Source organism: Tauraco erythrolophus, chromosome 1, assembly GCF_009769465.1.
Source record: "Tauraco erythrolophus isolate bTauEry1 chromosome 1, bTauEry1.pri, whole genome shotgun sequence".
Taxonomy (NCBI): domain Eukaryota; kingdom Metazoa; phylum Chordata; class Aves; order Musophagiformes; family Musophagidae; genus Tauraco; species Tauraco erythrolophus.
The window spans coordinates 119,386,124-119,408,490 of NC_141465.1; the positions used below are offsets into that span (position 1 = coordinate 119,386,124).

Genomic DNA, 22,367 nt, shown 5'->3' on the forward strand with positions numbered 1-22,367 from the left:
TGTGACCAATACTGCATAGCGTGAGTCCCATCCTGAATGACAATGTTGTAAGGTTATTACTGATTTGCAGAGATAATGTTTGGAGAAGGACTTGGGTAGAAGGAAATATGGGAAATGTCAATGACATCTTGAGGTAGAATACAGATATCAAATAAATTGCTCCCTGTGATGAGTGTTGAGATTGCTGACTTAAAATAAAATTAGAATGGAGAGAATCTGTTTTCTTCAGTGTTTGTCCCATACTAGGGGGGATAACATAAAAAGGTATCTTGTTTGCTGCTGAACTAGACATCAGAGACAGGAATAATGAAGCCCAAATGATAAGTCTGAAGTACCACTTTACCATATACCATAGCTTTTTCGTAATTTTCCGACTGTACAACTTAGGGCAGAAAATAGATGAAAGAAAAGTCCATTGAGAGGTACTAATAACTTCAAAGGTTTCTTACAGAGTTACACTTCCAAGAATTTCATCTTAAGGCTGAATTTTGCTGTATTCCTTTAGAGGGAAGACATTTCAGTTTTCATAAAAGACATATATAGTGTTGAGGTACTATGTAGTTCAGTGTTGCAGATGGAAAGAAATACGTATAACCAGGCCAATGAAAATTTTGGGAAAGCATAGGTCTTTACTGCAGTACCTGAGAGCACTTCCCAGCTTCCAGTTCCAGGTGAGTTCCCATCCTGAATCCTGGATTCATGCTGGGATGATACCACTTCCTTATATATTTGTATGCTCCCGTGGAAATGCGACCTAGGCGTGCAGGAAGCTAAGATGTGCTCCATTAAGTCCAGGCTGAGGGGTACATATGGAACTTACTCTAAGAGATGGCCAGGGACATACCCTGACTTTACTCTTTTAAGAAACTATTTCCAGGTCTTCAAAACAAAATTAATAAGCTTAAAGTCATTGATTTTGTTGTTAATGTAATCATAAGAATCACTTAAACTTCATATTCTGCAGTAAGTGCTGTTCTGAGCCTGGATTAACCTCTGAGAGTGGAAATGGAAACTGACCTAAGGAGTGTAGAAAGGTTTTCCACTGGTTCATCTGTCCTTCTAGACATTAGCTTTCCTGATTCATCTTTTCGTGAAGGAGATGCTTAGCACAGGTCAGATGACTACTAGAGTTCCCATTTCAGTCCATTGATTATAAAGAGAATTGAGAACAAATAACTCATATTCAGATTACTATATTAGAGTTGTCTCTGGTTAGGGGAGCTGAATCTCACCCACATACTCTACACGTTATCAGCTTGCAGCCTATGTGTTTGAAACATTGCTTCTTCTCTGCTTGTGCCATCTACTTTTCATGTGCTTTATTTTTCCGGTTATTTCATAGAATCATAGAATCATAGAATCATAGAATGGTTAGGGCTGGAAGGGACCTTCAAAGGTCATCTAGTCCAACCCCCCTGCAAGGAACAGGGATATCTCCAACTAGATCAGGTTGCTCAGGGCCCTGTCCAACCTGGCCTTGAACGTCTCCAGGGATGGAGCATCCACCACCTCTCTGGGCAACCTGTTCCAGTGTTCTACCACTCTCATAGTAAAAAATTTTTTCCTAATATCCAACCTGAACCTACCTCCCTCTATTTTAAAACCATTACCCCTTGTTCTATCATAACTGGCCCTCCTGAACAGCCATATTACTCATGTTATATAATTTAATGCCATGTTATGTTGTTTAATGCATAGAATGTATTTCGATTGAGTAAAATGAAGTTTCACTGCATTTTAATTTCTCTCATACAATCAGCATCAACCCAACTTTCATTGCTTTTTATCATATAGGAACTGGAATAACTTCCATCACCACTGAGCATGAGAATTGTGCTGTCAATAGGATCCCTTAGAATGCTTTACTGATTAATTAAAATCTGGACTTTCCATGACTTTGCAAATGGATATTTGCATAGTTCTTCCAAAGAACTATGTATTGCTCACTCCCGTTGAAACAATCAGTAACATCTGGGATTGACTGTAAGAAGCAATGGTGTGTTCAAGGGTCCTTGTCATTAGTGCTGTTTCTTTTAGCTAAGAAGAGAAATATTAACAGTATGTCATCAACCAAGGAGCTGAGATGGTCATTTTACTGATGATCATTAGCGAAAGATAAAGAAAGGCTGACATTCTGGGAGATGCTAGTCTGCTGGATGATCACCAGGGAAACTGTAGTGTTGCAGCTCCAAACAATGCAACTTTGTGGCTCAACTGAGCAGTAAAATTATGTGTAATAAAATGTACAGAAAAAAAGGGTTTTTTTCAAACTTTGTTGCCTTCCTTCCTCCTCTCCCTTCCTTCTCCCTCCCCTCCCCTCCCGCCCCTCCCCTCCTCTCCTCTCTTTGTTTAAAAAAATTTGCAAAATTATTTTTATACTGGTCAGATCTTATGGTAGATTATTTTCACAGGTTTCCCTCTTTCCTAATCCATAAGGATGCTGATGTCATTGTTGTCTCTTGCTCTCCCATGCTGCACCACTGTTAAAAGCCCACCTCTGTCTCCTTGAGGACCTCCCAAAGGCACTGGAGGCTGCTTTTAGGTCCTTCCAAAGCCATCTCTGCTCCAGGCTGAACAAGCTCAGCTCCTCCAGCGTCTCCTCACGGGGCAGGTGCTCCAGCTCCTGCCATCTTGGTGGCCCCCTCTGAGCTGGATCCATTTTATCAATCTCTGTCTTGTACTGAGGGGCCCAAAGCTGGATGCAATATCTAGGTGTGGTCTACTGAGTAGGGGTGATAACTGCTTCCCCGCATCTCTGTTCAGACAGCCCAGGCTATCATTGACGTCTTTACTCAAAGGACTTGCTGCTGGCCCATGTGATACTTGCTCCCCACCAGGACCCCCAAGGTCTTTCAGGAATTTGGTCTCAGGCTGTATCAGTTCCAGGGAAGTTCCTTCCCAAGGACAGGACTTTGCATGTCTTTGTGGAATTTCATGAGTTTCCTGCCCACCAATTCATCCTGCCTATTCATCTCCCTCAGGATGGCAGCCCTGCCCTAGAGCAAATCAACAGGTCCCCCAGGTTTCTTGTCAACTGTAGGCTTGATGAGTGTGCAAATAATGTTATTATCAGGAAAAGAAATACAGATTTTGTCAGAAAAGGCAGATATGTAGCGTGATCTAGTTGAGAGGTATCCCTGCCCATGACAGGGAGGTTGGATTAGATGATCTCTAACGTCCCTTCCAGCCTATGCCATTCTATGATTCTATTTTTCTATATGTGTACACAGCAAAATTCTAGGCAGTTTTTTTGCATATCATATTTTGAAAGATGTTATCAGGATGCATTGCATGAACCTAGAACAATGTGTCTGTATTTGCGTAGGAGAGCAGAAACATGCATAGGAGACAGGTGAAAGGAGAGGCAAGTAATTTAAGATGGAGAATAAGGCTCTTCTGTGCAAGGAAAAAAAACCACACTCAAGCCAGAAAAGTTAGTTTTCTCGGTGAGAAAAGTTAAGTGAGGAAGGCAAAGAGCATTAAACTGTGATTAGCTAAGCCATTACCCCTTTCCCTGCTGCTTGTCTATTTTCACTCTCAAGCTCTTTAAGAGGAAACTGGTATCATTGCAACTGCTGTTTGTTTTTATTTCAATATTCTAAAATGAAATTTTGTAGTTTCCCAGCAGTAGGAGAGTTTCAGGCTATTGGCAGATTGCTCATAAGTGATAAGAAACAGTTTAGTAATAAGCTAAATGTAGCATATACATGTATATACTGTGGCTGTAAACAGGGTTTTCCTGCCAGCTTAAAATTACAATGATTATGAACACATACTTACTTAAGCAGAAATAAATATATCTGGTGATTAAAATAACAGAAACACATGAGACCGTGAGCAACATTTGATGCTTTTGGAATGTCAACTGAATTTGAAGAAATGTCATAGAATCGTAGAATGGTTTGAGTTGGAAGGGATCTTAACCATCATGTAGTTCCAACCCGCCTGCCACAGACAAGGACGCCTTCCACTAGACCAGGTTGCTCAAAGCGTCATCCAGCCTGGCCTTGAACACTTCCAGGGATGGGGCAACCACAACTTCTCTGGGCAACCTGTTCCAGTGCCTCACCACCCTCAGAATGAAGAAGTTCTTTGTTCAATCTAATCAAAATCCTCCCTCTTTCAATTTAAAGACATTGCCCCGTGTCCTATCACTACATGCCCTTGTAAAAAGTCCCTCTCCAGCTTTCTTGTAGATCCCCTTTAAGTACTGGAAAGCTGCTGTAAAATCTCTCCAGAGCCTTCTCTTCTCCAGGCTAAATAGCCCCAACTCTCTCAGCCTGTCTTCATAGCAGAGGTGCTCCAGCCCTCAAATCATCTTTGTGGCCCTCTTCTGGACCCGCTCCAACAGCTCCATGTCCTTCTTATGTTGGGGGCCTCAGAGCTGGACACAGTACTCCAGGTGGGGTCACACAAGAGCAGAGCAGAGGGGCAGAATCACCTCCCTCGACCTGCTGGCTGTGCTCCTTTGAATGCAGCCCAGGTTACGGTTGGCTTTCTGGGCTGCAAGCGCACATTGCCGGCTCATGTTGAGCTTCTCATCAACCAACGCCTGCAAGTCCTTCTCCTCAGGGCTGCTCTTAATCCATTCTCTGCCCAGCCTGTATCTGTACTTGGGATCTGTTACTCCATAAAAGTTCTGTTAGTCCATAGTCTTACTCCATAAAAGGAGGATAAGAAATCAAGACATGGAAAGGGCTGAAGAATATCTGTCTTTAGATATTCTAACTGTTTGATACAGTTATATATATAATCTGTATATGTTAATAGAATAAACTAAATAAACATTGAACAGCATAAAGTATTTTTGCTCATACGTGTACAACTGAAAGGTTTTGTTTTCTCGAGGCAGAGCACTATCCTTGAGCAAAGTGTAGTGATGCAATATTTATATATTTACTCTCCAAAGTAATCCTGTATTCAATTATACTTGTGTATAACATCAAGGTATCCAGGAATGTCCTGTCGTTCTTCATCCTGAAGAACTGTATGTTCTTGTATGGCACTGTAAGTTTTTTTCCAGTGTCTTGTGAGAAAAGAAACAACTATTCTTTCTGTATATATATAAGGAAGGTGCTGAAGGATGAATGTCCGTTTAATGGATTTGACCTGAGAAGGGCTCCATTAGCAGTTTACTTTTATCTCAGCAGTACAGCCAGCTCAAACTAAAATCACTAGTGCAATCTGCATTAAGAGCTTTTATTTATGGGTGACACTTTGAGTTAGAGACAATACTTTAGCTGTGTTTATCTCTATAGTGAAGGCAATCAAACTTTTTTATTTCTAATTTATTTATTTATTTTGCAAAAGATTGTTGAACAGACCATAGAGACAGTGGCATAGATTATTTTAGGGTGAAAGTGTACTAAATATTTTAATCCTTAGGAGTGAGATAATAAATACTTTTGCAGTCCTGTGGCTATTTTGGAGATGGGAACAATATTACACAAGTACCCTTCAGAGGAATGTGAAGGATCTACAAGGGACATACTGTTAAGATTAAGGTAGATTTTCTTCCTGAAAGAAGACAGTAATTTTTGAATTTTCAGATCCATTTTTTTGAACATATTTAGTTTTAATTGTAAGCCAAGAAGCCTCTTGATATGAGTATAATTTAACCCATTAATAAAGGAGCAAACTGCAGACAGACTTATTTATGGCTCTTCCATGAAATACAAAAGCAGTGATGAATAATCCACTCTAATAGTTATAATACAAATTATCTGTTAGGCTTTTACAGGAAACCTACTGAGAGAGGCGGGACTAAAACTAGAGCTAATTCTCCCTCCAGCTACTTCTTTCAGTAGATTTAATATTTCTGATTGCTGTAGGAATTTCAGATTAGAGTAGCCACAAGAGTCACCCCCATGATTACATTTTTTATGTTTATTTCCACACTGTGCTTTGGAAAAGGTGCTAGTAAGATTCCTTAGACTGGATTCTTGAATGTTTTAGATTAAAATCTTTAAACTTGCCATTGCAGATTTCACTTACAAAATTATATTTCCCCCCTTGTGTATAACCCTGTGAAATGGAGTGTGACACTTCAGTTACTTCATTACTTCTAGAAGCTCATATACATGATGACTGGTGCATAGTCATGCATTCATGAGGAATAGTACAGAAGAAGAGATGTTACTTCTATACACCATATTTTGCCTTCTAAACTGTCACTGAGTCAACACCCCGACTTTATACCCAGAGAACATCATTCAGCTACAGCTTGTTTCTCAATGTAACACAACGTGATGTTTAGCCACTGGTGGTCGGAAGCGACCTGTTGGAGCTCCCCAGGGGACAGTCTATTAACCTCTGTTCTCTGGATGCATTAGAATTGGAGAAATTAAATTCCATCTGCTGGGCTACCAGATTCATCTGCAAGTCATTTTCCACCTAAAATCAGTATGAATTAAGAATAAGAGACTCTAAGACAATTACTATAGAGCTCAAGTCTAAAACAGACATACCGTATCTACCGAGGACAAACAGAAGCTGGGTACATGGAAAATGACTTCCCAAAAGTAGAAATTTTTGTTTGTTTCCTGCTGCAAGTCTTACACATTGTCACTTTACAGTATTCAGCTGTCTCAATATATCTAACATGAAACCTTTTCTGAATTGTAGAGTACACACAACTACTTCAATTAATTATGAATCTTAATCTTGGATTTGTTGAGAGTCTGACTGAAAATCTTCTGGACATTTTCAATGACTTCATGTGGAATTATAGAAGGCTTTAGAGAAGGCCTTTGTATAGCAGTGTAAGCAGCTGCAATGATTCCTGGCTTCTTTGTTTATTAATAAAGAATAAAAATAATATCCTACATTTTTTATACATCGGTCTAATTTTGAAATCTGAGTTCAACCTCGCTTCTCTTCTATGGTGCTATATATTAATTCACAATTAATGAAAGCTGCAGTGAAGCTGGCCACAGTGAGTGTAAATCAGTAAAAAGGGATGAAAAGTGGGTAAGAGTAGGTCAGGCTATCAGTGAATGGCTAGAAATATTAAAAGCCATAAGAAATTGTTATTTAACTAGAGCAAAAATGTACTAAATGTTAACAAAGGTAAAACTGGTGATCATATGCAAAAAATGACTGAAGTATTCAAAACAGAATAAGTTTTGTTTTTTTAAAAGGAGCAGGATAATGTATTCTAGTCTTGTAGTGATAGCAAAATATCTTTTCCTGCATAGGTATCTAGGAAGGATATAAAAATCAAATCCACTACTAATAATGCATTATAGTAGTCACATTAAAAAGTCAAAAACTCAGAACTTAGTTTATCACATGGTAGAGATTTCCTCTGAAGTTTCGTTACTGTATATCATCATCATGAAGAGCATCAAACAGATCTGAGTGCTGCTATTTCTAACCATCATGAGTAGTATCTTCCTTTTCTCTTAATCCTATTGACATTTACTTGAATATTTATGGAGTAAGTTGCACTCTGGTGTACACAGTGGTTTCAGGAGTGAGCTGTGAGCAGTGTTGTGTTTTTCTGGTCCATTTCTTGCTCCTTAGCTGAGACAATAGAAGTCCCCTTCTTCCCCATGTGCATCCAACTCACTGCCCAGCCTGAAATTCTGAAATGTAATATATCACTGTCATTGCGTTTTATATTTTAATGTCCTCATATAACATCATGAAGTTCAACAAGGCCAAGTGCAAGATCCTGCACCTGGCTCGGAGGAGTCCCCAGTATTAATACAGACTGGAGGATGAGTGGATTGAGAGCAGCTCTGCCGAGAACAACTTGGGGATATTGGTAGATGAAAAACTATACATGAGCCAGCTCTGTGCACTCACAGCCCAGAAAGCCAATTGTATGCTGGTCTGCATCAAAAGAAGCGTGGCCAGCCAGGTAATTCTCTGCCTCTGCTCTGCTCTGCTCTTGTGAAATCCCACTGTATCCAGTTCTGGGGTCCACAGTACAAGAAAGACATGGACCTGTTAGAGCAGGTCTAGAGGAAGGCCACAGAGATGATCTGAGGGCTGGAGCACCTCTCTTATGGAGAAAGGCTGAGAATTGGTATTGTTAAATCTAGAGAGGAGAAGGCTCCAGGAAGACCTTTTTGTGGCCTTTCAACGTGTAAAAGGGGCTTATAAGAAAGATGGAGAGAGACATTTTACCGAGGCCTGTAGCTACAGGACAAGGGGCAATGGTTATACACTGAAAGAGAGTAGATTTAGACTGGATGTAAGGAAGAAATTTTTTATGATGAAGGTGATGAGACACTGGAACAGGTTGCCCAGAGAAGTTTTGGATACCTCGTCCTTGGAAGTGTTCAAGGCCAGGTTGGATGGGGTAAAAAAAAACATCTGTATGTGCTCATTAATAGCACTCAAGATAACCTGTTCCATGACTTTGCCCGTCACCGAGGTCAAACTGACAGGCCTGTAGTTCCCCGGATCCTCCTTCCGCCCTTTTTTGTAAATGGGGGTAACATCCGCCAGCCTCCAGTCCAGCGGAACTTCCCCAGTGAGCCAAGACTGCCCAAAGATAATGGACAGGGGTTTGGCAATGACATCCGCCAGCTCTCTCAGGACTCTCGGGTGGATACTATCAGGCCCCATAGACTTGTGGGCATCCAGCCGAAGTAGCAGATCCTTGACCCGTTCCTCTTGGATCACAGGAGCTTCGATTTGCTCTCCCTCCCTGCCCTCAGACACCGAAGGCCAGCTCACCTGGGAACTACTGACCTTATTATTAAAGACTGAGGCAAAGAAGGCATTAAGGACCTCAGCCTTGTCCTCATCCCTAGTGACTAACGTACACCCTGTGTCCAGTAGGGGCTGGAGGTGATCTTTAGCCCTCCTTTTGTTATTAATGTATTTATAAAAAGACTTTTTGTTGTCCCTTACGGAGCAGGCTAGTCTAAGTTCTAGTTGGGCTTTTGCCCCTCTGATTGTCTCCCCACATGCCCTAACTTCCTCCCTGTATTGATTCCTGGATGCCTGCCCATTCTTCCAAGACTTATAGACATTCCTTTTTCTTTTGAGATGTTCCCAAATCTCCTTTGTCATCCAAGCTGGTTTTCTACCCCGGCGGCTCGAATTCCGGCACACAGGGACAGCTCACTCCTGTGCCTATATTCTACGTATATAGATACGTACAATGCAACTCTGATGATGCTACTCATTCAGTGAGTGCAATTTAGCTGTTAAATTAGTTTACACAGTTATGGAAATTTCCCAAGGGGAAGATGCTAACAAAATAAGTAAGTTTACCTGAACATTGCAGGAAAAGTGTATGGTCTCAGATCTAAACTTGCTTACAGTAGTGTACTGCAACTAACGCTAGTGGAAAAGTCATTCTGAAATTAAATCATTCAACAAAGAGCAGAATTCGTATTTCATTTTTGTATTTGGCATCCTAGACTCAACTCTTTTTGGAGTAACCCCTTTATTTCTGTTAGAACTGGTTACGTTCATCTGCAATATTTAAGGATGACAATGTGCAGTGATTTGAATTTCTGCTAATTCTTCCTCCTGATTTAGAGAATTTTTTACCTTCTATTTCTTAGCTGTCCAGAGTGTCTTTTTAACTTCTGATACTTTTTCTCACTATGCTCATGTGTTTTCTTCCCTAGTTTCTACATTTTTTACCAACCATTGCAATATACTTGCCCATCCGTTTATCTTTGGAAAGAAAACCTCCTAAGCTGCAGGGAGTTGGCAGTCTCTGCTTCTTGTGGACAGAGATCCTGAGATATGGCTTGGGTAGAAAAGGCAGATGGACAGCAATATTGACTGCTCCTATGTGTTTTTTATCTATATACAAGTACTATTAGGAGCTCCCAAAAGTGATGAGGGATCTCTAACAGCTGTCTCAGCTCTCAGCTCATGAGAAACCCTCTGCTTCCTCTATATGTCCTCCTGCACAATCAGTAGGAAAGGCTAAGGAACCAAACTTGGCAATGGACTTGTAGCAGTTTCTGCAAGTTTTACAGTGGGAAGTATTTGCTTATACTGCTGTTCTAGATTCATGCTCTGGGCACATCTACATGTAATACTTACTTTTTAAGATACTATTTCCAATTCTGTCTATCAGGACTGGGAATCAATCTGAGAAGGTCCAGGTCTACTACTAGTAAAATCCCTGCAGAGAGAAGAATCAGCTGCATTCATTCCCTGAATAACTGTTTGCTCAGTGCATGCTTTCTTCTCACCCTGGTCTTTGCTGAAGCCTTTTCTGGCATTCCTGTAGTGTTGTGGGCAGGACGAAAGCCAGATTAGTAATGTAGCAAAAGCCAAACTAATCCTTGAGAGCTGAGTCTTCTTGGCCATGTGTAAATAGGCTGTGTGCAGAGCACATTGCAGATGTGTGGGCAAGCAGACTGCAAAACACAGTGCTGTCAATTAAAGCTGCAGAACTTGAGGGCTTCAATGTTTCTCAGGCAGCCTTTATCCAGAGCCAGAGGGCTTCTGTAATTTCATTTGCTCCTGCTTCCTCCTGAGGGATGGCTTTCTTTAAAGAAAATTAAGGTAAGAGAGAGATAAGGCCTGACTGAAGAGACCAGAGGGATCAGTCTGTTGAACTTGGTGCCTAAAGGGAGGGAATTCACAGTCAGGTATCCTGCAGGGTAGAGAGAGGCAACAATTCTTATTTGAAAATAACAGAGGCAGCTGCACTCAAAAGACTGTAGCAGTTGCATTTACTTGTAAATTATCCCTATACCAGGAAAATCCACCTGCTAATGAGTAGCTATGGACTCTTCACTGTTTTTTGATGGTGATGTTCTGTTTTTTCTAATTCTTTTCCTGATACACTTCTCTAGAAGAGCACATAATAATTATGAATTATTATCGTGTAGCACTCTTCTTATCCAACAGCAAATTCAGCCAGGATAGTGTCAAACAAAGTTGCAAGCTATTTCTCATTTAGGAAAATAAGAGTTTTCTCTATTCCTGCTACAGGAAAATGTTGTCATATCTCAGCTGATGGCATACACTGTTCTAGATGTAATGATCTTCTTTGGTTATAATGGTGATGAACCACTATGCAATCATGTGCCAGTTTTTGACTGCACCTGTTTGCAAACTCAGGTAATTATGCTCCGTTGTCTAATTGCTTATTTTATGGATGTTTTGCTTACATGTTTTTAAGCAATGGCATTTGATTGCAGATAACTAATGGTAGGGATCTCTTCTCGTTATCATACTTTAACATTTGATTTATCTGATTGCTGCAGGTGGAAACAATAGGTGATGCGTACTGCGTTGCGGCAGGGCTCCATAAGAAGAGCCTTAGTCATGCTAAAGCCATTGCCCTTATGGCACTGAAGATGATGGAGCTTTCAGAAGAGGTTCTCACTCCAGATGGGAGCCCTATTAAGGTAACCCTTTTGCTTTTTATTCTCAGCTAGTCAGTGGAACATGAATCTGATTGATTCCATCGTGTTCTGTCAGTAGAAATCTGTTTATTGCTAGGAGAATTTAAAATTGCATCAATATATCACAGTCTTTTTTATGGACATCTATTTCACTGGTGCCTATCGACAATCGTGTAATCTATTCTTTACTTTAGTACGCACAGTAGACCACACAGACTAGCTTTCACCTTGTCAAATGCCTGTTTGTGGCTGGAGGGCATTAGATGCACTCCTGGAGCGGTTCTTCCAATTCAGTTTAGTGTGAGAAGACAGTTCCCATGATCCAGGACTGTCCCATGCTACAAGCCAAAGCACAGTATGCGATTGCAATTGGGAAATTCATTTCAGAAGTAGGCTCCTGCTCTGTACTTCAGCACTAGTGTAGAGGCACTCAGAGAGTTCTGCAGCTCTGAGGGGCCACATATCTCTTTTCTAAATAGTTGTTGACCCGTATTAAAGAAGGATATGTAGACTGCCTGCTTTTCCTCAGTGTTAATGTGCTTCCTTCCCACACAATTCCAGTTCCTTCTCCTAGATGGGTAGAAGAGGCAGCAAAAGATGGAAAACCACAAGTCCTCTTGTACCATTTTGAAGTTCCACTGCTACTCTGCTTCTCTTGGTCTTATACCAAGCTGTAGCTGCTGGCATTTAGAATTGGTAATGTTTAGGTAGAAGATGGAGGTTGAGCAGAGAAGAAAACCATGGAAATAGATATGTCTTTCTTTTTTCAAAGGTTAGATTACACGTTGTTTTCATTATATGTGCTCACTCCTGTTTCTCGTTAAATTGTTCTTCCCATAATACAAACCTTTTGTTTTCAAAGAAAATGGGAGGATTATGTAGAACAATCATTCAACACTGTCTAAAACCTATAACAAAAGCCATGTGTGGCTGGATGAGAAGGCCAGACAGACTTCCCATGGGATGATTTACATCATGATTGAAATGCACTTTGTAAACTGCAGTTCCTCATGTCTGTTAAAAAATGATGGCTGCATCTGAAATGCTTCTTTTCTTCTTTTCTTTTTTTTAAAAACAAAAAAACTTGAAAGACCTGTTTTGAAAGTTTAAAATTTGACAGAAAGAGGTAAAATTTTTCAAAATGTATTCAAGGATGTTGCTGTGATGCTCCTTGAGCAGTAAAATAGTGTGCTTCTGGGTTCAAAGTCTTCTCTATTTATTAGTTAGTTCATATCATAAACTATATCCTTTGAACTCTTTGTGTATGGTGAATCGAAAGAGATCTCATCCAAATGAAATGTTCTGCCCAGAAAGAAGAGTGTGGATGCAAGGTGATCAAACTAGAAATTCCATGAAATATGGTAACGCAAAAGTCAAATGAAAATATATTGAGTTCTGGATGAAGTATTTTTATTTTCAATTATCAATGCTGCTGCTGATTTTTTCTAAATGTTAAAATAAAATATTTATTTGATTATTGAAAAATGTCCACATACTCAAAAGAATAACTTTCTGAAAAAATATCTTGGACTATGGATGTTGAAGAAAATATTTTTAAAGCTTCATGTGGACATTCATCAAACACAGAATAAGCATTAAGAGACAAGTGTTTTCTGAAGATATCAGAAGACAGCATATTCAGTTTTAATATGAGTGTTTCAAGCAGGTATTAGTTTAATCCTATTAAAATATATTTTCTAGATTGTTTGATGATTCCTCTATTTTTCCAGTGACTATGGCTGATTAATACATTCTAGCTACGCTGTCACATGCTGGGAGACCAAATCTTCTCTGTCTTTTCACTTTCTCTTGAGTGATTGCTGCAATTGCAGGAAAATTTTAGAGGTGTGTGTTTTACTCCTAGAGTCACAGTTTGTGACTGTTTTCATTACCACTGCCATTATTTTTCAGAAAATTCCTCGTGATTTCAGTGGCTGCATAAGAAAACTTACGAAAGAAAGGCTATAAAGACAGTGCAGAGTAAAAATGCTTGCATAGAATAAAATGCTAGGAATAACCAAACTTCCAAAAAGTGCTAATAAACCTGCTTTAGAATTCAGAAGAGAAAAGTCAATTCATCATACTTAAACTAAAAGTAGAGGTACTGAGAAGCTCCTCAGTGGGTGTTAGTTGTCCTGTCTTTGTTTTAGGTGTAATAGATTTCAGGATAGGAAGATGGTGATACCAACTAATCTCACCTCCAAAAGCTGTGGAATGTTGTTGTTAACCTTGCACCTAACCTGGTAAATCATGTTTAAAAAAGCTTCTCTCATAGAGGCATCTTGATTTGGTTTAAAATATAGTAAGGTTAGGATTTCTCTCACATGGATGTCTACCCTGTAAAACAATTGATAATGATTTTTGGAGAAGTCTACTTTGATTTGACCTAGTTTAGGTGTCTACTTTAGGATGAGATAAATCACGCCCTAAAAATGTGAATTTTTTCAGTTGTCTGTAAGGAAGGTCTGTGGATTTAGCCTAAATATGAATGTCTACACTGTGAACTTCTACACTTTGTCAGATGAATCCTCCTACAAATGGCAAAGAATGCATAGTTTTTCTTAGTGGTTATGTCAATGATCATCACAGATAAAAACATATGCATTATTTCTAAATTGTGTTGGCATGACTTTACCTTCCAGCCAATGCTGAATTGGCTAGAGTATTCCTTGTTTTTGTTAGTTACCAGTTTTTCATGTAAAAAACCATGAAGGTGCCCATTGTGCCAGATGTTCCCATTAAGAAATGCTCCATGTGTATAATAATGTCTTAAAGCTGCGTCAGGGGTAGTTCAGATTTGATATTAGGATTGGATTGGATTATTTGTATTAGAAAAAGTGGTCAAGCACTGGAACGAGCTCCCTAGAGAAGTGGTCATGGTCTCTAGCCTGTTGATGTTCAAGTGTTTGGACAAGACTCTTAGGTTTAAATTCTAGGTTGCTTGCGTGGAGTCAGGTGTTGGACTTGATCGTCCTCATAGGTCCCTTCCAACTCATGATTCTATGGTCCTATAATCTACCTGAAGTTTAAGGAACCCATAGGTATGTGTAACAGTTACTATGGACTCAGCTCAGAACCATTAATAGGAGACTTAATGCATGGCGCATATTACAATTAAGGTTTGCCATCAAAATATTTAAATATTCGTAAACATTAAATACAAAGTACACAAGGTAGGCTATAAGACATTTATAAGTAGCCTGACTTCTAAACAGTGAATTAAATTATACTATAATGCGGTTACTTTGAGTTGGTCCTTTCGATAACGGATGGCAAAAAAAGGTGCAGTATTTTAACTATATTTTGACCTTAATTCTTATGCGTGGTTCATGTTACCAAGCACAAGTCATGTTTCCTGAGTCTGTGCCAAGTGTGTTGAATATAGAATGCTGATGCAGCTTTTCTTGTCTTGTATTGAAAAACCTACATCAGTATTTGGATATTTGAAAAAAAACTTGAAATCAGAGGGCAGTTTTTCTCATGCTGGACTTTTGATATATTTGACAGCTTTCATGTGTTTTTGTGACTAAATTCCAACTTTATTCTTCAGGGTAGTCTAGTAGCTATTTTGAAAAAGTAAGACAATTGCTTCACAAAGTCCAAGACAATATTTTAAAACTTAAATCTTAAAAATAAGGGACCTTCTGATCTCAGGAGTAAACAAGTGTTCTGTTTTCTCCCTGCCCTCACCTCCCCAAACTGGCTGATAAACCTTGATTAAATAGGAAGAAATTATTCTCAGTCACTTCCTATAATATGTGACAGCACAGTTATTTGAAGTTGGATTTCTGTTAGTAAGCTAACAATTACAGCACAGTTATTCTATTCTGATTATGTTGTCTAGTAAGAAGCAAACATGCTGAAGTCACCTGATGTTTGCAGGGGATTTCTTTTCCAGAGGTATATCTCTTGTTTAAGCTCTCTGAAGTTAGCACTGGAAACCACAAATTCAGAAGTTATTCCCCACGTTTGTGAGGTGTGACTGATTTTAAGAGGCTAATTACTTAGGAGGTGATGTTTTTTTCAGGCAGAGTCATTATGAATCTGTTGGAGTTGTCCTGGTTGCAGAGATTTCAGCTCTAGGGAAACCTCACTGCAATTATGAAATGTAGCACTTTTTATTTGATGAATACTCAATTAGACATGTCTGGCTTTATGATTATGGTTTATGGAATATATATATTTTCTAAATTACTTTGATGGATATGTTTTGTTGTCATCTCAGGACTGAATTCACCAGAATGCGAATATTTACTTTTTGTAGTGCTTGAAATGTTCATCCCTGTGATAGCAGCGAATATCTTACTGAATGTCCTAGTTTTAGCTGGGACAGGGTTTTTTTTTAACAGCCAGAAGAGCTCCGTGTTTTGGTTTTACTCAGAGGCTCACTCTGAGAAGAATGTTGATAGCAAGCTGATGTTTGTGGTTGGAAGTGAAACTCCAAGGACTTTTCAGTGTGCCGGAGTGCAGGAACACGGTGGGACAAGGGGGACACGATTCCCCTTGTGATTTGTGGTGGAACTTAAGGTTGAGGGCCAAACTGGCCAATTAGTATTCCATATCATGCAGCGTCATGCCCAGTATAAAAGCGAGGGTCAGCCGGGAAGAAGGGCTTTTGCGCTTTGGCTCTTTTGCACTTTTACTCTTCTGCGCTTGCTGCGCTGTTGCTCTGCTGTTTTTCTTTCTTTTCTCTCTCTCTCTCTCTGCCCCTCTCTATTTTGGGGCCTCGCGTTCGTCCGGGATTGCAGCTTCGAGATGAGACGGGCTTTGCATACGAGGGGGTGGTGAGCATCTACACTGTGTATTAAATCATCTGTATTAAATCATTCTTATCTCAACCCACGGGTTTCCCGTTTATCCTTTAATTCTCTCCCTCATTCCTGGGGGTGGGGGAGGGGGAGTGACCGGCTGTGTGGGGGAGGAAGTTTTCAACCTAACCCACGACACTGAATGACGCTCAGAGTCTCAGAGAGAGACTCAGGCAAGTAGAATTATGGAATCATAGAATTGTTTAGGTTGGAAGAGACCTTGAAGACCATCGAGTTCAACCATTAACTTAACAGCTGGACCTGTTGTTTGTGAACAGAGAAGGACTTGAGGGTAATGTGATGGTTGGAGGCTGTCTTGGGCATAGTGATCATGAAATGATTGTTTTAGATTCTTGTAGAAGTAAGGAAGGGGATCAGCAGAACTGTTACCTCGTACTTCCAGAGGGTAGACTGTGGCCTGTTTAGGAGCCTGGGAAGCAGAATGACCTGGCTGAACAGAGCTTTGGCTGGAACTCAGGAAAAAAAGGAGAGTTTATGATCTCTGGAAGAAGGGGCAGACCACTCAGGAGGACCACAAGGATGTCGTGAGGTTATGCAGGGAGAAAATTAGAAGGGTCAAAGCCGAACTAGGACTTCATCTGGCTACTGCCATAAAAGACAATAAAGAAATGTGCTCATAAATACATTAGCAACACAAGGAGGGCTAAGGGGAATCTCCATCCTTTTCTGGATGTGAGGGAAACATAGTGACAAAGGATGAGGAAAAGACTGAGGTACTTAATGCCTTCTCCGCGTCAGCAATTGTTCTTTGGGTACCCACCCCCCTGAGCTGGAAGACAGGGACAGGGAGCAGAATGAAGTTCCCACAGTCCAAGGGAAGTAGTTAGTTACCTGATATACCACTACACACAGAAGTCTATGAGGCCAAATGAGATCCACCCAAGGGTACTGTGGAAGCTGGCAGAAGTGCTCACCGATCCAGTTTCAATCATGAATCACCAGTTCTGGCTTACTGGGGAGGTCCCAATTGACTGGATGTTAGACTGGATGTTAATGTGACATCCATCTACAAGAAGGGCTGGAAGGAGAATCCAGGGAACTACAAGCCCATCAGTCTGACCTCAGTGCCAGGGAAGGTTATGGAGCAGATCATCCTGAGTTCCATCACGTGGCATGTACAGGACAACCAGGTGATCAGGCCTAGTCAGAATGGATTTATGAAAGATGGGTCGTGCTTGACTAACTTGATCTCCTTCTATGACAGAAAAGTAAATGAATGACTGAAAAAATACTGTATCATGTAAGTGGGAATTTAGGATAAGGTTTTCAACTATAAAAAGTGCATTAAGAGACAATCAAATGAAGTTTGTTATCTGGGTACACAATTATCATTTGAAACTATTCATTGTAGTGATCACAAAAATACCTTGTTTGTACAGCCAGGTACACTTTATGAAAAATCTGCCCCTTAGAGCGATGCTTGTTTGGCCAGTGATGGACCTGAGGATGGTGACAAGGTGTATGAAGCAGGTCTGGTTTATATCCAGATGATGCTTCTGCCCTCTGAGTCAGAGCTCATAGTGTGCTGATGAGAGCACCATGGTGTACAGCTGACGTGTGCTCGGGCATTTGACCCTTCCAGCAGAGCCAAAGGCAGCAGCAATGCATACGTGGAATGGAGACCCGAGCCTGCACTCCTTATACCTGCGTGAATAGCCTGTGATTTGCAGGGTAATGAAAAAATGTTGTTTTGCAGAAAGAACGAGCGAGCTATGTTATAACAGCCTCCACAAATCCTATCATCAGTGTTGTAACACAGTCTGCTCTTCTTGAAAGAAATATTTGTAACAGAAAATGGGCTGATCGTTCTCCTGTGAGTGATGGAGAAGGCTTCAAGTCTCTGTATGTTGTTTTTTTTTTCTAAACTCAGTTCTATTTGAGGCAAAATCCCATTACTTTAGCATGAGCTAAGATCTTAGTACAAAAGAAGAACTTTTGCCTCAGACACTGCATGTAGAATTGGATATACATTTATGTCCTTTCAGCAACACACTTTTAAGTCCAGAAGCACTCGTTTGATTTAAGTTCTATGCGACTAATTATACATAGTGCCCTAGGACTGTAGTTTGAAAATATTGATTTAAAATTGCCTCCTACATTTAAGTGAGTGTTACGTGAATTTAAGATATGCTTTATCTTTTACTACATTTTTTTTTAGATAAAGTGGAAGTACATTAGATTTAATAGCTAGAGATAATGCTATAAGAAGAATTCTCTAGAGCATTGACCTTTAGAGATAAAGGTCACAATGCAGATCTCATTTGATGTGTTAAAACCCATAGGATGTTATCAGTGGCATCACTTTTTATCATGCTTCAAATCTTGCCTAATTAATTAATGTGCAATGTATATCCCAAAGAAACAGAAAGGCTTCCTTTTCAGTTCATTGTTAAAAGGGCTGCTCTGGAAGAACATACCTAGTTTTGACTAATGAGATTTCACAAGAGGTTATTCTCTAAGGTTATCTGCTTATTTTTATAGTGTATGAAGGTGGCCCTAATAGGGTTGTGAAGAGACACAAAACTGGGAACATACAGAGGAAAAGTAAATCATTTACATGAAGCTGCTGACATTAACTACAATTGTGTAGGTCTTTTGTGTACAGGTGTTCCTGTCTAAAACATAAGGATCAGGCCCTACCTAATTCAAAAGACGTTTTAAAATATATTCTTCTACAGCAGAAGAATGTCATGTGTCATTCAAATTATTATGTTACAATAACATGAGACTTAGGGCTGTAAATACTGTAATCATAAACTGAAGCAAACACACATCCTCACCTTTCTTTTTGCTCATGCTAATGACTAGTCATTGTATTTGCGAGGCACAGAGGCTGGTCTTCGGCTCCGTTGCTTCTTTATCATCAGGATGGAGCGGTTGATGCGCTTGCGGCTTCTGGCTTTCAGATGTGCATTGTCAAACCTATTTTATTACTGGATTTGTAAGCTGCGCTCAAACAGTGTAGTCTGGTATTAGGACTATCGACACAAGAGCCAGTCATCATCTATCAGTTGAGAAAGAAGAACAGCGTGGCAGAAAAAAACGTTTTATGTGGAGGGTGGGATAACCTCGTCTAATTTCAAACATTGACACTGTGAACAGCTACATCTCAACGTGTTACTATAGCTCCCTCTTTAAAAGCAGAGAGTAAAGCTATTTTAGTCTGTATTCATCTGACGTGTTTTCAGTGTCTACTTTATAATGAAATATTTGAATTAATATTTGCCAGGTAAGTCCTACCTCAAGGGTGAACAGGCTAATGAGAAGGATGGACGATCTCACTGGAAGGAGCTGGCCTGAAACACAGGTTCAAATCTTGTTCAGTCACAGCCTTTTAGAAGTTTTCCAGAATTTCCATACTTCAACTTCCCATACATGCAAGTAGGTGACAAACAATGTTTTAAAAGTAGAACCATTTCTGTAGCATGTCTAAGCTGTGTGACTGTCCAGCCATACAGCTGCATTAGTTTTGGTTTGCGTTGTCTATTGACAGGTCTATTGACCTGTGGTCATGATGACAGGACCAATGAAAGCCTGAGCCCGATAAACATCTAATCTCTGCTTGCCAAGTGGTAAATTTTAATAAACATGGATTCTGCCTTATGAGTAAGGGTACAGAAGAGAAAAAAGGACTCTGTGGATTAATGGCTCATGTCCACAGTGAAAGTGACACACTTTTCTAAATAAAATGGAAACGGGCAATGCATTTTAGTGTGTGTAGTATCTTCTGTCGGCTTATTAAAGTATTCCCCTTTGCGTTACAGTAATAGGGCACTTGGACCCAGAACACAAGTAAAGTGAAAGGGTCAACATTTGCTTGAATATATGGGAGTTTTTTTAGTTTTTAAATGAAGAGGCCATTCCAAAACATACAGTGAGGGAGAGTAGTTTAGCGAGTGTTGTCTGTGTAATCCTTTTCAGTGTTTCTTGCCTTGCATTTAATTTAGATTGTGGAATGCTAGTTTTATAACAATTTAATGGTCCTCACCAAATGCGCGTCTTGACGTAAGCAAGCAGTAAAAGATCGTCTGTTTTGTTTTAAATTGTGAAGGGCTGACTGCTGATGCAGGCATTCTCATCAGCCCTGTGTGAAAAGCTGCCGTGTTACTGCAATGCTCCTTGCTCCATCTGTGGTCTCCTAGCAACTTCGCCTTGTACCTAATGTCTACATCAGACTCTGGAAGGTATATAATATCCTATTTCAAGCTGAATAACTTCAAATTAGACATTTCCTTGTGTTCAGAAGGAGCAGTTCCACAAAAGAAACACTTACATTAAGAGACTTTTTTATTTAAAACAACCAATGAGCCAATACGAGAGTTCTTAGTTTCACATGCTTACCAACGGTAGAGCAGAAAAACTCCTTTGGGGAGCATTCAGAGCCACACGTCTCAGGAGGAAGCTTGGTGCTTTTCCAGCTTGGTGCTTTTCCTTGAGAGTATGCTTGGGAGACGGTGAGCCAAAGTCAGCCCTGATGATGGTTCCCTGGACTTGAGGAGAGTTCATGATGCCACACCTCAGTTTGGCCCAGTACCTTTGGAAATGTGAAATGCGAGGAACTCATCTGTACCAAAGCAGATTTTCCCAGGCATCTGCAAAGTTGCAGGTCTTGTTAGGCTACTCTAAGGGAAAATTCACTTTCCTCAGACCTCCAGTCATTTTCACTCAAGTGCTTCATTTTGCCTGATTTTCATAATTATCAATTGCTTTAAAAAAGCAAAACCGCACTCATTATTTGCAACTTCTCTTCTTTTGAGGGGACTTTGTCATATCCAGTTATATGTTACACCCACTCTATGACAGTGTTACTGCATATGTATTGCAATAAGAAGGGTAAGCGGGGTTTAATTTGACTAGTGGGTGCACAATAGCAGCTTTGTGAAAAAGGCCAGTCTGAAAATTAGATCGATATTTATTCTACTGAAGAAGGAACTTTCCCAAGGAGTTGGTTATTCTTTCAGGTGACATGCATTTCTTGTTCTAATCAGGTACTTAGGTAAAGTCTACAGTATGTGTTAAAGGTAGACTTTCAAAGCTACCAGGTCTTGATCCCACAGAGGATAAGGGTCAACCTGCTATGCATGCAATTGCAGGGCACAGAGGCATGATATCAGGATTGGCAACCCAGTGTAAGCCCAACTTAAGTTAATTAGTTAGAAGGCTATGAAGATACTCTGCTTCTGACTTCTGGGAGGAAGAGACCTGAAAGACAAGCTGAGATCTAATTAACGTGGGGATCACTGAGAAGAGCTTTTGTCTTTGGACCTGACCATTCTCCTCTCATGCCATGTTTTCTCCGACGTTATCGTTCTGTGAGTAAGAAGCACAAGCACCTTTCTGTCTATACTTATCTCCATGGCAAAGATAAAGCGTACTTTTGGAAACCAGGGTAGGTATCCAGGGCACCTTGTGGACTTTTGCATTCTTTATTAGTTCACAGTGACTACTATGTGTTCACAACCACTTGTGACTCAAAGTATTTAGATTTATCCGAGTATAGGAATGCCTCTGTAATTCAGTCAGATTTCCTGTTCTCTAAGTCAGATAAAACCTTGCTATGATGGCTGCACCCAGCTTGTAACTTTGTGCTTGTGCCTCACAGTGAGCAGATACTTTCATTTCCTTCTCCAGGTGGTATAAGTACATGCACAGGGAAAACTAGCGAGGGTTTAAAGATTTAGATTCCACATGGGATTTGTGGCAACAGGATGTGCAGCTGGATTGTGGGGTTAGGTTTAAGGTCACAGTGTGACATCTCTCACTGGTCTGATTCTCACGGTTCAGCAGTTGTTCTAGACACAAACGCCTCCAAATAATACTCCAGATGTCTGGCTAGTTGGTTGGGAAATTTCCATGGAAAACACTTTCTGGCTGAGAACACTGAATGATAAAAAACAAAAACTTCTGTAGAAATGTCTTGCCACATTTTCATGAGGAAAATTTACCAGATTTTGGTAAATTCCTGATTAGAGAAAAAATTGCTCCAGAATAGTAAATGGATTAGTAAATAGGACAATCACCTGGGGGGAAAAAAAAAACCCACAAAGATTTTAAACAGAGTAAAGCATTGAAGTTGTGTCCTTTATGAAAAGAAAAACAACCCTGCATTCTTGATTATCTGGGATGGAAGATACCCTATGATGCTGTTTTGCCCCTGTGCTTGGATTGGGGCACTTTGTGCAGCTGCTGAAACTTCACATTC

The 22,367-nt window shown here is 40.1% G+C and overlaps 1 protein-coding gene across 1 annotated transcript in view; it reads left to right on the forward strand.

The window, feature by feature from the left end:
• The window catches only part of GUCY1A2 (guanylate cyclase 1 soluble subunit alpha 2), a 170,742-nt gene that overhangs the window by 103,126 nt on the left and 45,249 nt on the right, over positions 1-22,367 (forward strand). Inside the window, exon 6 of the mRNA XM_086613623.1 lies at positions 11,196-11,339. Coding sequence (XP_086469749.1) covers positions 11,196-11,339 — 144 coding nt within the window. The remainder of the gene's footprint in view (positions 1-11,195; positions 11,340-22,367) is intronic.